We start from the raw sequence: 14,169 nt of genomic DNA on the forward strand, positions 1-14,169 counted from the left end.
GGCTATTTAGGTGCCAGCCTGTCTATTTGGGTACCAGTCTGGCTGTTTGGGTGCCAGTCTGGCTGTTTGGGTGCCAGCCTGGCTATTTGGGTGCCAGCCTGGCTGTTTGGGTGTCAGTCTGGCTGTTTGGGTGTCAGTCTGGCTATTTAGGTGCCAGTCTGGCTGTTGGGGTGCCAACCTGGCTGTTGGGGTGTCAGTCTGGCTGGGTGTCAGTCTGGCTATTTGGGTGCCAGCCTGGCTGTTTGGGTGCCAGCCTGGCTGTTTGGGTGCCAGCCTGGCTGTTGGGGTGCCCAGTGGGGCAGTCTGGGTGCCATCCCAACCATCTGGGTGCCATCCCAGCTGTCTGGCTGCCCCCCCGGCTCTCTGGGTGCCATCCCACCACTCTAGGTGCCATCCCACGACTTTGGCTGCCATCCCACCACTCTGGGTGCCACCCCAGTGCTCTGGTTGCCATCCCACCACTCTGGCTGCCCCCCCAGCGCTCTAAGTGCCACCCCACCATCCTGGGTGCCACCCCAGCTCTCTGGGTGCCATCCCACCAGCCTGGCTGCCACCCCACCGCTTTAGGTGCCACCCCACCATGCTGGCTGCCACCCCAGCGCTCTGGGTGCCATCCCACTGCTCTGGCTGCCCCCCGGCTCTCTGGGTGCCATCCCACCACTCTAGATGCCATCCCATGACTTTGGGTGCCATCCCACCACTCTGGGTGCCATGCCACCGCTCTGGGTGCCATCCCACCACTCTGGGTGCCATCCCAGTGCTCTGGGTGCCACCCCGGCTCTCTGGTTGCCATCCCACCGCTCTGGGTACCATCCCACCGCTCTGGGTGCCATCCCACCATTCTGGCTGCCATCCCACCACTCTGGGTGCCATCCCAGCGCTCTAGGTGCCACCTCACCCCTCTGTCTGCCCCCCAGCCCTCTGTCTGCCCCCCAGCCCTCTGTCTGCCCCCCCGTCTCTCCGTCTGCCCCCCGTCCCCCCGGCTGCCCCACGTACCATGATGAGGCGCTGGGCCAGGCGGGTGCGGGCGAAGAAGTAGATGACGCGCAGGCGCTTGGGCAGGCGCAGGTTGCGCAGCGAGGAGGGCTGCAGGGTGATGGTGTGCGGCGTGTGCGGCGCGTGCGGCACCGCCGGGCGCAGCGCTGCCGCCCGGGCCCGGCACGGCGCCTTGGCCAGGCACGACTCGGCGGGCAGCCGCTTGTTCAGGTCAGCCAGCTGCAACAGGGACAGGGAGCAGGGCTGAGCCTCCCCTGACGGGGGATTCTCGCCCCTGGGGGCTCCTGCCAGCCCACCGACCCCAGGCAGCACATTGCAGACTCAGAACCATGGAATGGTTGGCATGGAAGGGACCTTAAAGCCCACCCAGTGCCACCCCTGCCATGGCAGGGACACTCCCACTGTCCCAGGCTGCTCCCAGCCCTGTCCATGGCACAGCCAGGGATCCAGGGACAGCCACAGCTGCTCTGGGCAGTGCCAGGGCCTCACCACCCTCAGAGAGGAGAAATTCCTCCTAATGTCCAACATAAAGCTTTTTTCTATCAGTTTGAAGACATTCCCCCTTAACCTGTACAACATCTCTCTCCATGTTTCTTGTGGGCTCCCCTCAGGTCCTGGAAGGCCACAGGTAGGTCTCTAAGCTTTCCTTCTCCAGGCTGAGTTATCCCAATTCTGTCAGCCTCTCCTCACAGCAGAGCTGCTCCATCCCTCCAATCAACTTGACACTCCCTCTGGATTTGCTCCCACAGCTCCATGTTCTTCCTAAGAGTGTCTTTTCCCTCAAGTGCTGTTCCCAACCCCTGTGTGTGCAACCAAGCGAGTACAGAACCAGAACCTCAACAGCTCAGGACGAGAGGAAACAGCCCCAAGCTGACCAGAGGAAGTTCAGGTTAAATATTGGGAAAACTGTTCCTGGAATGGGCTGTCCAGCCCTGGCCCAGCTGCCCAGAGCAGGGGAGAGTCCTCATCCCTGGGGGGATTTAACAGCCATGTGGATGTGGCACCTGGGGACATGGCTCAGTGACAGCCATGGGGACACAGGTCAGTGACAGCCATGGGGACACGGGTCAGTGACAGCCATGTGGGTGTGGCACCTGGGGACACGGGTCAGTGACAGCCATGGGGACATGGGTCAGTGACAGCCATGGGGACACGGGTCAGTGACAGCCATGGGGACATGGGTCAGTGACAGCCATGGGGACACGGGTCAGTGACAGCCACATGGATGTGGCACCTGGGGACACGGGTCAGTGACAGCCACGTGGATGTGGCACCTGGGGACACGGCTCAGTGACAGTGATGGGGACACGGGTCAGTGACAGCCATGGGGACACGGGTCAGTGACAGCCATGGGGACACGGCTCAGTGACAGCCATGGGGACACGGGTCAGTGACAGCCATGTGGATGTGGCACCTGGGGACACGGGTCAGTGACAGCCATGTGGGTGTGGCACCTGGGGACACGGGTCAGTGACAGCCATGGGGACACGGGTCAGTGACAACCATGGGGACACGGGTCAGTGACAGTCACATGGATGTGGCACCTGGGGACACGGGTCAGTGACAGCCATGGGGACACGGGTCAGTGACAGCCATGGGGACACGGCTCAGTGACAGCCATGGGGACACGGGTCAGTGACAGCCATGGGGATGTGGCACATGGGGACACGGGTCAGTGACAGCCATGGGGATGTGGCACATGGGGACACGGGTCAGTGACAGCCATGGGGACATGGGTCAGTGACAGCCATGGGGACACAGGTCAGTGACAGCCATGGGGACACGGGTCAATGACAGCCATGGGGACACGGGTCAGTGACAGCCACATGGACGTGGCACCTGGGGACACGGTTCAGTGACAGCCACGTGGGTGTGGCACCTGGGGACATGGGTCAGTGACAGCCATGGGGACACGGGTCAGTGACAGCCATGGCGACACGGGTCAGTGACAGCCGTGGGGACATGGTTCAGTGACAGCCACATGGATGTGGCACCTGGGGACACGGGTCAGTGACAGCCATGGGGACACGGGTCAGTGACAGCCACATGGATGTGGCACCTGGGGACACGGGTCAGTGACAGCCATGGGGACACAGGTCAGTGACAGCCATGGGGATGTGGCACCCGGGGACACGGCTCAGGGGTGAGCACAGGGGCGGTGCTGGGGAATGGTGGAATCCATGATTTTGAAGGCCCTTCGAAGCTCAGTGAGCCGCTGACCCTGCTCTGTCCTCGCTGGGGAGTGGGTCCTGGCCGTGCCCCTCCTGCCCCGCCCTGCCCCGTGCCCACCTCCATGCGGCGGATGTCGATGGACAGCACTGTGGTGAAGAAGAACATCTGCAGGAAGAAGTCTGACACCAGCCCCACCACGGCGAAGAGGCAGAACTCCTGAGGGTGGGACACAGGATTAGCTCCCACTGCACCTCAGAACCAGGGACACCCAGCAGTGCTTTGCTGGCAAACCCCTGATCCACCTCCTGTGCTGCCTCAGAGCTCAGGGCTGGATGAGTGACAATCCAAGGATATTCACTCTAATTCACATTCTCTGTTCCTTTTGGCCACAATTCACCAAAACCCTGCGACTCTGCTCCCAGAGAACATGGGACAGGATGAGAGGAAAAGGCCTCAGGTCGTGGCAGGGGAGATTTAGATTAGAAATGATGGAAAATTCCTTCCCCAGAAGGGGCTGTTAGGCACTGGAAGTGCCCAGGGCAGGGGTGCAGTCCCCGTGCCCAGAGGGATTTAACAGCTGTGCGGCTGAGGCACGGGGGGACACGGGTCAGTGGTGGCCTTGGCAGTGCTGGGGAACAGCTGGACTTGGTGGTCTCCAAGGCTTTTCCAAGCCAGCAATTCCCTGACTCTGCCCCTGCAGGGTCAGGCTCTGTCCTGCCAGCCCCCCTCACCTGGATGGCCGGGACCAGGGTGAAGTACCCGATGAGGATGATCCCCAGCTCCGTTGCCATGTTCTTCATGATGGACCAGCTCTCATTGCTCAGGCCTGGGGAAGGGCAAGGACAGCTCAGGGGAGCCTCTTCACTGTGCCAGACACAAACACAGCAAAAGGAGCAGCATTTCCCCTCTCTAAAACCAGGAATTTACAGGCAACAGGCCAAAAAGGCCCTTCCAGGCTAAAATTCCCAGATGTGAGTTCTGGGTCCTGTTTCCCAGCTAGGATCCAAACCACTTGTATTTTTAAAGCTAAAATCAGCATCGCTCTAGAATCTCTTTCTCTGATGTTTAGAAACAGCTTTGAAGATTGCAAATCCCATTTATCCACGGTGTGAGCACACTCAAATCCTTCCACAGGCACAGAGCATTTATAGAATGGAAAAGAGAATTTTGTCACACATTCAGGGGAATTTTGTAGGACCTGTGTTCTGCACTTCTGACATCCATGACCTGAGCACAGCGCTCAGTATCCACACCAGGAGATCCATCTCTCCCCTACTAATATTTTTAAATATTTATTTAGCCTGTTTCAGCCAACAATCCCAACAAACAGCCCACAACAACAGCATTATGTTCTTGGAATTGCAAACAAAAGCTGCACCACTCACCTTGTTTCCATCCCAGACCTGAATGGGACCATTCCCCCTCTCCCAGCCCCTGGCTCTCCCCACTTCTCCCTCCCTGCAGTCCCCCAGAGCAGGATCCCACCTTGGGCGATGCGGAGCTTCACCTCCAGGTCCACGGGTGTGGACACGACGGACTTGGTGAGCACCAGCACGTTCTCCAGGCCAATCACCACCACCAGGTACGGGAATATCTCTCTGGAGGAAACAGAGGCACAGCTGAGGAGGGGATCCGTGGGGAAAGGAAAGAGGCAAGTCTGGAGCAAACACAGCCCTGGGAGTCAGGTGAGGTGAGGAGACACCACCCTGTGCCCCAATCCCTTCCCTCAGCGTCGCACTGACACGGAAAAGGTTTGTGCTTGCTCTGCCTTGGGCAGAAATCACCATTTTTGGAAAGCTGCAGGAATTCCTGGGAAATGCCCATTGTGGAGCACCACTAAATTAATCCTGGTGCTTCCCAGGGACAGAGCTCTCTCCTCTCCAGCATCAGGCACAGCAACAGGGATGGACCTGGACCACCCTGTGAGGGACTGGGGGTGGCTGCTCACTCATCAGCGGGGCAGGGAGCGTGTCCCACCTCCTTTAAGGAACACCCAGTGCCACCCCTGCCATGGCAGGGACACCTCCCACTGTGCCAGGAGCTCCCAGCCCTGTCCAGCCTGGCCTTGGGCACTGCCAGGGATCCAGGGGCAGCCCAGCTGCTCTGGGAAATCCATTCCAGTCCCTCACAGGGAAGGGTTTCTTCTGTCCATCTCACCTAAAGTTCCCCTCTTTCAGTTTGAACCATTGCTCCTTGTGCTATCACTGTAGTTCCTGATGAAGAATCCCTCCCCAGCTTCCTGTAGGCTCCCTCAGACACTGGAATGTCAGTGAATGTCCACGGTGAGGGAAAAAGCACCAACACAATGAGCCTCTCGTGGGCAGCTTCTTGCTCGTGCCCAAGGATCCAAAATTCAGCAAGAGCAGCTCAGGCCTGCCTTTAACGAAAGCATTTTCAGCTGATAACCCCCGTGAGCCCTGCAGGCAGCACCAGCACGGGGCAGAGAGGGGAGATGAGCTCCTTGGGGACCTCTGAACAGACAGAACGGAGCTCCTGCAGGAGGAGGCTGTGGCAGATCCTGCTCAGCTCCAGGGATAACGTGTTATCCCAGCAATTCCTCCTGCTCCGGGCACCCAGAAGCTCAGAATAAGGAATGTCCAGGAGGTCTGGCAGCAGAGGAACACATCCCCAGCAGGGAATGGCCAGGCTGGGCTGGCACCTACCCGCCGTTGAGCGTGGGCGTGAGGCCGAAGAGCGTGCAGAGCCCCACGGACATGAGCAGGGAGCTGAGCACCGTCACCACCGCCGCCAGCGCCAGCCCCCACTTGGACTTCACCATGTCGATCTTGCCTGCAAAACAGCCCCAGCAGGTCACAGGGACAGCACAGCGGGGGACACAGGGGGGGACACAGGGGGGGACATGGGGGGGACACAGGGGGGACACGGGGGGGGATACAGCTGGGGAAACAGGGGGGACACAGCTGGGGACACGGGGGGGACAGGGGGGATACAGCTGGGGACACAGGGGGGGGACATGGGGGGGGAGACGGGGGGGACACAGGGGGGACACAGCTGGGGACACAGGGGGGACATGGGGAGGACATGGGGGGGACACAGGGGGGGACACGGGGGGGGGACACGGGGGGACACAGGGGGGGACACAGCTGGGGACACAGGGGGGACACAGGGGGGGACACAGGGGGGACATGGGGGGGGGACACGGGGGGGATACAGGGGGGACACAGGGGGGGACCACATGCTCGTCCTGCCCAGCCCCAGCAGATCCCCAGCCCAGAGGGAAGGTGCTGCAGTGCTCGTGTCTGAAATGCAGCTCCCGGGACAAGGTGGGACAGGGGACGGTGCTGGTTCACAGCTCACAGCAGCCCCAGCACTGCACCGAGGGGGGAAAAGCCAAACTGAAATGTGGGCAGAGAGGTGTAACCCCTGCAGCTCAGAACATGTGTCTGATCTGTCTCATTCCTGTGGCATCTCAGGGTGCACAAGGCATAAAACACCTTGGAGGATGTAAAAGAATCGTGGAATAGTTTGGGTTGGAAGGGACTTTAAAGATTGTCCCGTTCCACCCCCTGCCATGGAAAGGGACCTCCCACTATCTCAGGCCTTGGACACTTCCAGGGATGGGGAAACATCTCCAGCTGGGAGCTGGATCACAAGGAATAACAGCACACTGGCTGAGCAGGGCACACAGTTCCTAATTCCCTCCCCGCCAGCCCAGGGCAGAATTCCCACACCCCATGTCCTGCTGGAAGGGTGGGAAGCGCAGTGGTGCTGCAGACAGGAGCCTGAACCCAGACCTACGTGTGGAGAAGTAGATGTAGGCGAAGAGGATGATGTAGGTGGTGACCAGCGGGATGAGCTCGGCGATGCCGATCTCCTCCTTGAAGTGCACGTGGACCACGCTCTCCTCCCGCAGGCTGCAGTTGGGGCTGGGGTGCAGCAGCTTCAGGCGGGAGCGCAGGCTGCCCAGGAACCTGGGGAACAGCAGCACTCGCTCAGCCTGCCCCAGAGCAAAGCTGGCAGCTCCTGCAGGAGCACAGCACCAGGCAGCTCCGGGGCTTCATGTGGATCAGCAAAGCAGGGCTCGCTCCAGGCCTTCCTCCCAAGCCTCTCCTTGCTGGCCCCAGCCATCCAAACCCTCATTTCTACCAAGCTCTGCTGGGCTGACTCACCAAAACTCTGTTTAAAGCAAAGGCTCGATAAGCACAGTCGGGGCCTGTGGACAGAGCACGCCACAGCCTCAAACACTCCCGGAATTTTGCCAGATTTACAGAATTCTGTGTAAAAATGGCTGATGGAAGCGCCACACAATGGCCCTCAGGGCTCAGTGCTGTGGAAGAGGAAGTTTAAACTCCATTCCAGCATCCCTGTGCAGCTCAGAGTCCTCAGATCCACTCGATCCACGCCAGTTTGCCCAACACTGCCAAAGTGTTTTCACCAGGTGAACCAGTGCTTACTGGAAAGCAAACCAGTCTGTGTACAAGTGGGTCAGAGCAGAGCCATGGGCCCTGGCTGCCACAGGAACTCCCCCTGGCAGCTCTGGATGCCACAGGCACCGCTTGTGGAGAGGAGCTGAGAACTGAGGGTAGTTTATTGCCATAAAACACAACAAGCTCTCTGCCCAGAAAAGCAGAGATGTGAGACACCCTGAAGCAGGAGGAGATGGAGGGCAGAGAGAACAGCAGAAGGGGGGAAGCAGCAGCTGTGGCAGAGCAGGGCTCACCTGGAGTCGTAGCGCTGCAGCCCCAGGGTGACGGTGTAGGACACCACGCGGCGCCGGTTGTACAGGCTGACCCCGCTGTACCTGCCGGGCAGCCCGAACAGCAGGTCTGCAGAGACAGGGCCAGGGGTGCCGTCAGGGAACAGCACCCGTGGGTGCTCCCTGCCAGCAGCACCAGCAGGAATCCCCTGTCCCATCCTTGCTGCCATCCGTGCTGCCATCCCTGATCCCGTCCCTGCTCCCATCCCTGCTCCTGTCTCTGATCCTGTTCCTGCTCCCATCCCTGATCCCGTCCCTGCTCCCATCCCTGCTCCCATCCCTGCTCCTGTCTCTGATCCCGTCCCCGCTCCCCTCCCTGCTCCCGTCCCCTCTCCCATCCCTGCTGCCATCCCTGTTCCCATCCCTGCTCCTGTCTCTGATCCTGTCCCTGCTCCCATCCCCTCTCCAGTTCCTGCTCCCGTCCCTGTTCCCATCCCTGTTCCCATCCCTGCCTGCTCCTGTCCCCTCTCCCATCCCCTCTCCCATCCCTGTTCCTGTCCCCTCTCCCATCCCTGCTGCCATCCCCTCTCCCATCCCCTCTCCTGTCCCCTCTCCCATCCCCTCTCCAGTTCCTGCTCCCATCCCTGTTCCCATCCCTGCTCCTGTCTCTGATCCTGTCCCTGTTCCCATCCCCTCTCCCATCCCTGCTCCTGTCTCTGATCCTGTCCCTGCTCCCATCCCCTCTCCAGTTCCTGCTCCTGTCTCTGCTCCCATCCCCTCTCCCATCCCTGTTCCCATCCCTGTTCCCATCCCTGTTCCCATCCCTGCCCCATCCCCATTCCCATCCCCTCTCCCATCCCTGTTCCCGTCCCCTTTCCCGTCCCCTCTCCCATCCCTGCCCCATCCCATGGGGTATCCCGCACTCCCGAGCTCCGGGCAGACCCCATGGATGCAGTCCCACCGAGCTCACAGGCTGGATGTTCAAAAACAACCCTTAAAGCAAACTTCCTTTAGGGGTATGAGCCCCTTTTCGGATGTGTGAGGCAGTACATCACACACTGCCACATCTCTGACGTTCCTTTAAAAGCAAAGGATCCAGCCTGGGCTTAAAGCAGCATTTCCTCTGGCATTATGGAATCACTAATGATCCCATTTCCTCTGGCATTAGGAATCACTAGTGATCCCATTTCCTCTGGCATTATGGAATCACTGATGATCCCATTTCCTCTGGCATTATGGAATCACTAATGATCCCATTTCCTCTGGCACTATGGAATCACTAATGATCCCATTTCCTCTGGCATTATGGAATCACTAATGATCCCATTTCCTCTGGCATTATGGAATCACTAATGATCCCATTTCCTCTGGCATTATGGAATCACTAATGATCCCATTTCCTCTGGCATTATGGAATCACTAATGATCCCATTTCCTCTGGCATTATGGAATCACTAATGATCCCATTTCCTCTGGCATTATGGAATCACTAATGATCCCATTTCCTCTGGCACTATGGAATCACTAATGATCCCATTTCCTCTGGCATTAGGAATCACTAATGATCCCATTTCCTCTGGCATTATGGAATCACTAATGATCCCATTTCCTCTGGCATTATGGAATCACTAATGATCCCATTTCGGCATTATGGAATCACTAATGATCCCACACGTGGTCAAAGGGTTTCTTTATAGTTAAGAGATAAGAATAGTTGTATGATATCCATTGTCAGCTCGGGCTGTGTGCAAGGAATTAGAACAAACACTGGAGCAGGGTGAATGTTGATTTATCTGTGACAATGACACAGCCTTTGAGTGCGACAGAGGGAAAAGCCAGGCTGGAGCATGGAGTGAGAGGAACAAAACCCTGCTATTTTTGCCTGCAGAAAGAAACCTGACTGAGTGATTTGTTCACCTCTCACAAATACAGATCAGGGCTCCAATACACATATGAAATGAGAGACAACAAAGACTGGACACCTTCGGCTGCTGTGAAGGAAAAAATACTGCTCAAATTGCCACTATCAGCAATCCAGGTGCTGGAATTAGTGAGGATGGAATAACAATGAAGCTGTAGGCAACTCTCAGCTTCCCTGGCTCTGCAGCCCCTCACCTTTGAGAGTGGCTGACGTCTGCAAGGTCTTTGGTTCATGCTGGTGGATGGTTTTGATGATATCTGGGTCGGCGTTGAAGCGCTCGCGGTCGTTCTGCCAGAAGTTGCCCGGGGACAGCAGCAGGCAGCCGTGCTCTGGGAGCAGATTCCGCAGCTTCCTGAGGCCGGGCAGCAGGTCTGTCACCTGCAGGCAAACCTCCTCCAGGCTCCTGACTCCGGAGCTGAAAGGCAAACACAGCCCTGTGAGGAGAAGGTCCCTGGGACCTGCAGCAGGGGTGGCTGCTCTGCTCCTCACAGCTGAGAGCAAAACTGGGGCTCCTGGAGCTGCCAACAGCTCCAGAACCCCATCACCATTCCTGGGGGCTCCTGGCCCCACAGCTCCTGCTCCTCGCCCATCTCCAGTACCACACTTTCATTTCCACAGTTAAGTCACTTCCACCGGACAGAGAAACTCACTGGAATTCTTCCAGCCCTCAAACCTGTGGGAACCCAGGGCTTCCCTCTGGCTGCCCTGGGACCCTGGCAGGGGTCAGGAACCCCCCTGGACAGAGCCCCCAGAGACACTGGCTGTGATCTCTGCCCATGGAAAAGAGTTTTCAACCTTACAGGATGAATTACAAGCTCTGAGTGTTTGATATAAGCAATAATTAAGTGTGGCACGGGTGCAAAAGTAAAATTTTAGGATTCTAGATGAGGGGTCCAAAGGGCACAAGATGGAGGAAATTGGGTGTGCCTTGTCCTTTTTCTCCTTCTTCATGCCCTCCATGTTTCACTGTGGTGTTGGCATTTTTCTGTTGGTTCAGGCTGGGGACACACTGTCCAACGTAGGTGACAGATATTGGCACGTTATTGTAAATCCAGCACAGGGAGTTTGTGGTATTTAATGTTTGTACCATCCCACTGAGGGCAGAGCCCCACACGCTGCCCTGCAGGACAGAGCTGCGGCAGGGCAGCAGAACATGGTAGAGATAAACAGAATAAACAACCTTGAAACAGCACAGACCAATTATGGCTTCTGCTTTGGCAACGGGGCTGACAGACAGAGACTTTCTACAATCCCAGAATCATCAATACCTCAGATTCTGACAAAATTGGCGTCTCTGGATGGGGACCAGAGATTTTCCAGTGGCCTTCCTCCAGCTGGAGTGATGCTCCTTCTGGAAGGAATGACAGCCCAAATCTACACAATGGTAAAACCTTGGTCAGCATCGTTAAGGTACCAGAGCATTTGAGCTTTCAATTGTTTGGATTAATATTTGCTTGTGGTTTGTCCCAGTAGTTTTGCAGTGTATCTGATTTATTGCTTTCGAATGCTCTAGTGTCTTCAGATTGTCACAGGGGGTGGAAAAGATTTCCCCTGAATGTAGCTTCAATTTTTGTATGATTCTGGGATCAGTTTTGTCCACCTCTTCCTGTCTCCTCGGGGCAAGGTATAAAATTCCCCATTGCAGCGGGTGGGAAGAATTGGAGTTGGGGCTATAACCAGGTTGTTCTGTAGCACACACACACTTGGTCAGGTCATTGCAGGTTTTTGGTCAGGTTAGAACTGTCTAACACTGGATATGGTGAGCAAGGACATGTGAAATGCTGAGCTTCACTGAGGAACGCTGGGCTGAGAACCATGAATGGAAGTGTTGGAGTCACTGACCCACCACTGAACTCTTCCAATCACTGAAAATGAAAAATTAACTGCAGGAACCTTTCCTGGATCCTGATTTGCATCCCATCTTTCCTATGATTTTTAACCTCAAGGGGTGGGAAACATCCTGATCTACACAGACTGGTAACAATACAAGTAAAATTATTTGTTTGGGTTGTCCTCAGCTACCATGAACACTCTGGATTTAATGCTATACCTTGCCACTGTAACTGCTTTTTATCAGTAATCATTATATATCTGTATCTACATCTATCTATCTATCTATCTATCTATCTATCTATCTATCTATCTATCTCTCTATCTATCTATCTATCTATCTATCAATCTATCACCTATCTATCCATCCCCTGAGCAGGGGGATTTGCTTTGTGGTTACTCCAGGGGCTGAGTGAAGGAACCTGAACATTTCCCCATTTCCATGGGAAGCTCCATTTCCCTCCCAATCACTTTTTTTTATTCCTTTGCCAGCTTTAACACAGGCACCTCAATATCTGCACTGTTTATGTTGTGCTGTGATCTACTGGCAGTTTTTGTTTTATACTGGGGAGTGTTTGTGAGTAAGATCTTCCATCTGTTATTTCGTGTTGGTTCAATAAATCGTTAATTTTATTTATAATTAATAATAATAAATAATTCATTTTATTTAAAGATACCTCATTTGCCATCACTAGAATATGTGGACCAGAGGGTGTCCTTAGATTTAAAATATTGCCAAAATTTGAGGCTAAGGCCTGCCTGGCTCTGGCCCTGCACATCACAGGAAGGTGCTTTCAGATGGCAAATTAACTGAAACCTCTGTAAAATCCCTCTCCAGAAGAAATTTCTTCTATAATAACTACAAAGAAAGAGCACAGGAATTCAAAAATGATGATTTGTCTTTGTGAATGCTCTGCATGGCAGGACACCTGGACAAGCCTCAGCTGCCAGAAGAAAGCAATGGAAAATACACCTCCAAAAAATGCTGTTTATAGGGACCAAGGCTTTGGGAGTGAAAATTTGAAGGACCTGACGCAGTGATGGCTCTGGAAAGGGCTCCAGGAAGAGCCAGGCGACCAGGGTTTGTATTTTATCAGCTCTGTAACTGGCAGAGATAACAGCTCATGCTGCAGATAAGGCCAGGGATGCTCCTCTCTGCCAGGCCACGCTGCCAGCCCCTGTCCCTGTGGGGTGCTGAGGGTGCAGAGTGACACCAACACCCACAGCTGGGGCCAACCACAGATTCCAGGTGTGTGTTTCCTGCCCAGGTACACTTAACCACCTCCAGCTCCCTCCTGGCATATGAAATAATATCAAAGATACACAAAAGAATATAAAATAGAACACAAAACAAGCCAGTTTTCATGTAAAAAACATATTTCTGCTCAGCTTTGTTATTGGCAACAAACAAGAAGAACTTCGTAATGACTTTTGAGGTAATTGCAGGATTTATCTCAAAATTAGATGTTTCCTGTAATATCCAAATGCGTGCCCAAAATGGTAACCTTGCCCCAAGGTTTAGGTCTAAATGTTGAAGTAAATTTTCTTCTGGTGGTATGAAGAATAATAAAAGTAATAATTTTGTTTCTGTGTTGCATCACTGCTCACCAAGGGCAATGCCAAGGGGAGATAATGAGAAGACAATGAGAAGACAAGGGAGATAATGAGAACACAGCACTGGGAGCACGTTGTTTCTGACTGTAACTGGCAACAGATGATTATCCCATAGGATAAGGGAGGAGAGGGACTGAGCACACGCACAGAAGGTCAGTGCCAAGGCTGGGGGAGCTGGCAGGGAGAGGAAAGCTGAGGAAATCTGAAGAGCAAAAATGGCATTTCTAAAACGTGACCTCCGAGAGCAGCAGCTGGGGGTGAAGGATGGGTCCCCAAAAGGACAAATCATCAGTGAGAGGAGCAGGGTGGTCATTGATCATTTATTAAAAATGATAAATGCAATACCCTTTCTGTTAACAGCACTAGGATCAAGACCCCACTTGGGGGTAAGAAGAGTTTCTGCTCTGAGGTGGGGACTTGTCAGCTGGAAAGGATAGAGGGACATGAGGACATTATAAATCACCTCTTAATGTGCAAAACTGATGTGAGTGGCCACAAAAAACAGACTTGTGATCTCAGAGGTGTTCCAGGAAAAGCCTCTCCATGGACATCACCCCACAGGTGAGACTCCTCTGACAGTCTGTGTGTGGCTCTGCTCTCCACCCTCGGGAGTGCCACGCTGGCAGCAGTGCCAGCACAGCACCCAGGATGGCACATGGAATGCTGAGCCCCTCACCCATGAGCCCAGAGGTTTGATTTCACAAATGGGGGGCTGGGCTGGTGTGGGAATCCAGAGCTTCCCTCTGGCTGCCCTGGCAGGTCTGGGACCCTGGCAGGGGTCAGGAACCCCCCTGGACAGAGCCCCCAGAGACACTGTCTGTGATCTCTGTCCATGGAAAAGAGTTTTCAATCTTACAGGATGAATTACCAGCTCTGAGTGTTTGATAAGAGTAATAATTAAGTGTGACATGGGTGCAAAAGTCAAATTTTAGGATTCTAGATTAGGGGTTCAAAGGGGACAAGATGGAGGAAATTGGGT

General features: G+C 55.0%; 1 protein-coding gene across 5 annotated transcripts in view; it reads right to left on the minus strand.

Moving 5' to 3' along the window:
* SCAP (SREBF chaperone) overlaps nt 1-14,169 on the minus strand; it is a 50,602-nt gene that overhangs the window by 15,037 nt on the left and 21,396 nt on the right. For all 5 annotated transcript variants that reach the window (XM_041714190.2, XM_072925212.1, XM_072925213.1 and 2 more), the window contains exons 5-12: nt 9,941-10,161; nt 7,850-7,955; nt 6,928-7,100; nt 5,832-5,958; nt 4,654-4,766; nt 3,900-3,994; nt 3,286-3,384; nt 997-1,215 (exon numbers count right to left, since the gene is read on the minus strand). In XM_041714190.2, the coding sequence (XP_041570124.2) occupies nt 997-1,215; nt 3,286-3,384; nt 3,900-3,994; nt 4,654-4,766; nt 5,832-5,958; nt 6,928-7,100; nt 7,850-7,955; nt 9,941-10,161 (1,153 nt within the window). The remainder of the gene's footprint in view (nt 1-996; nt 1,216-3,285; nt 3,385-3,899; nt 3,995-4,653; nt 4,767-5,831; nt 5,959-6,927; nt 7,101-7,849; nt 7,956-9,940; nt 10,162-14,169) is intronic.

The sequence above is a fragment of the Taeniopygia guttata genome, chromosome 2 (genome assembly GCF_048771995.1).
Source record: "Taeniopygia guttata chromosome 2, bTaeGut7.mat, whole genome shotgun sequence".
NCBI classification, from domain to species: Eukaryota; Metazoa; Chordata; class Aves; order Passeriformes; family Estrildidae; genus Taeniopygia; species Taeniopygia guttata.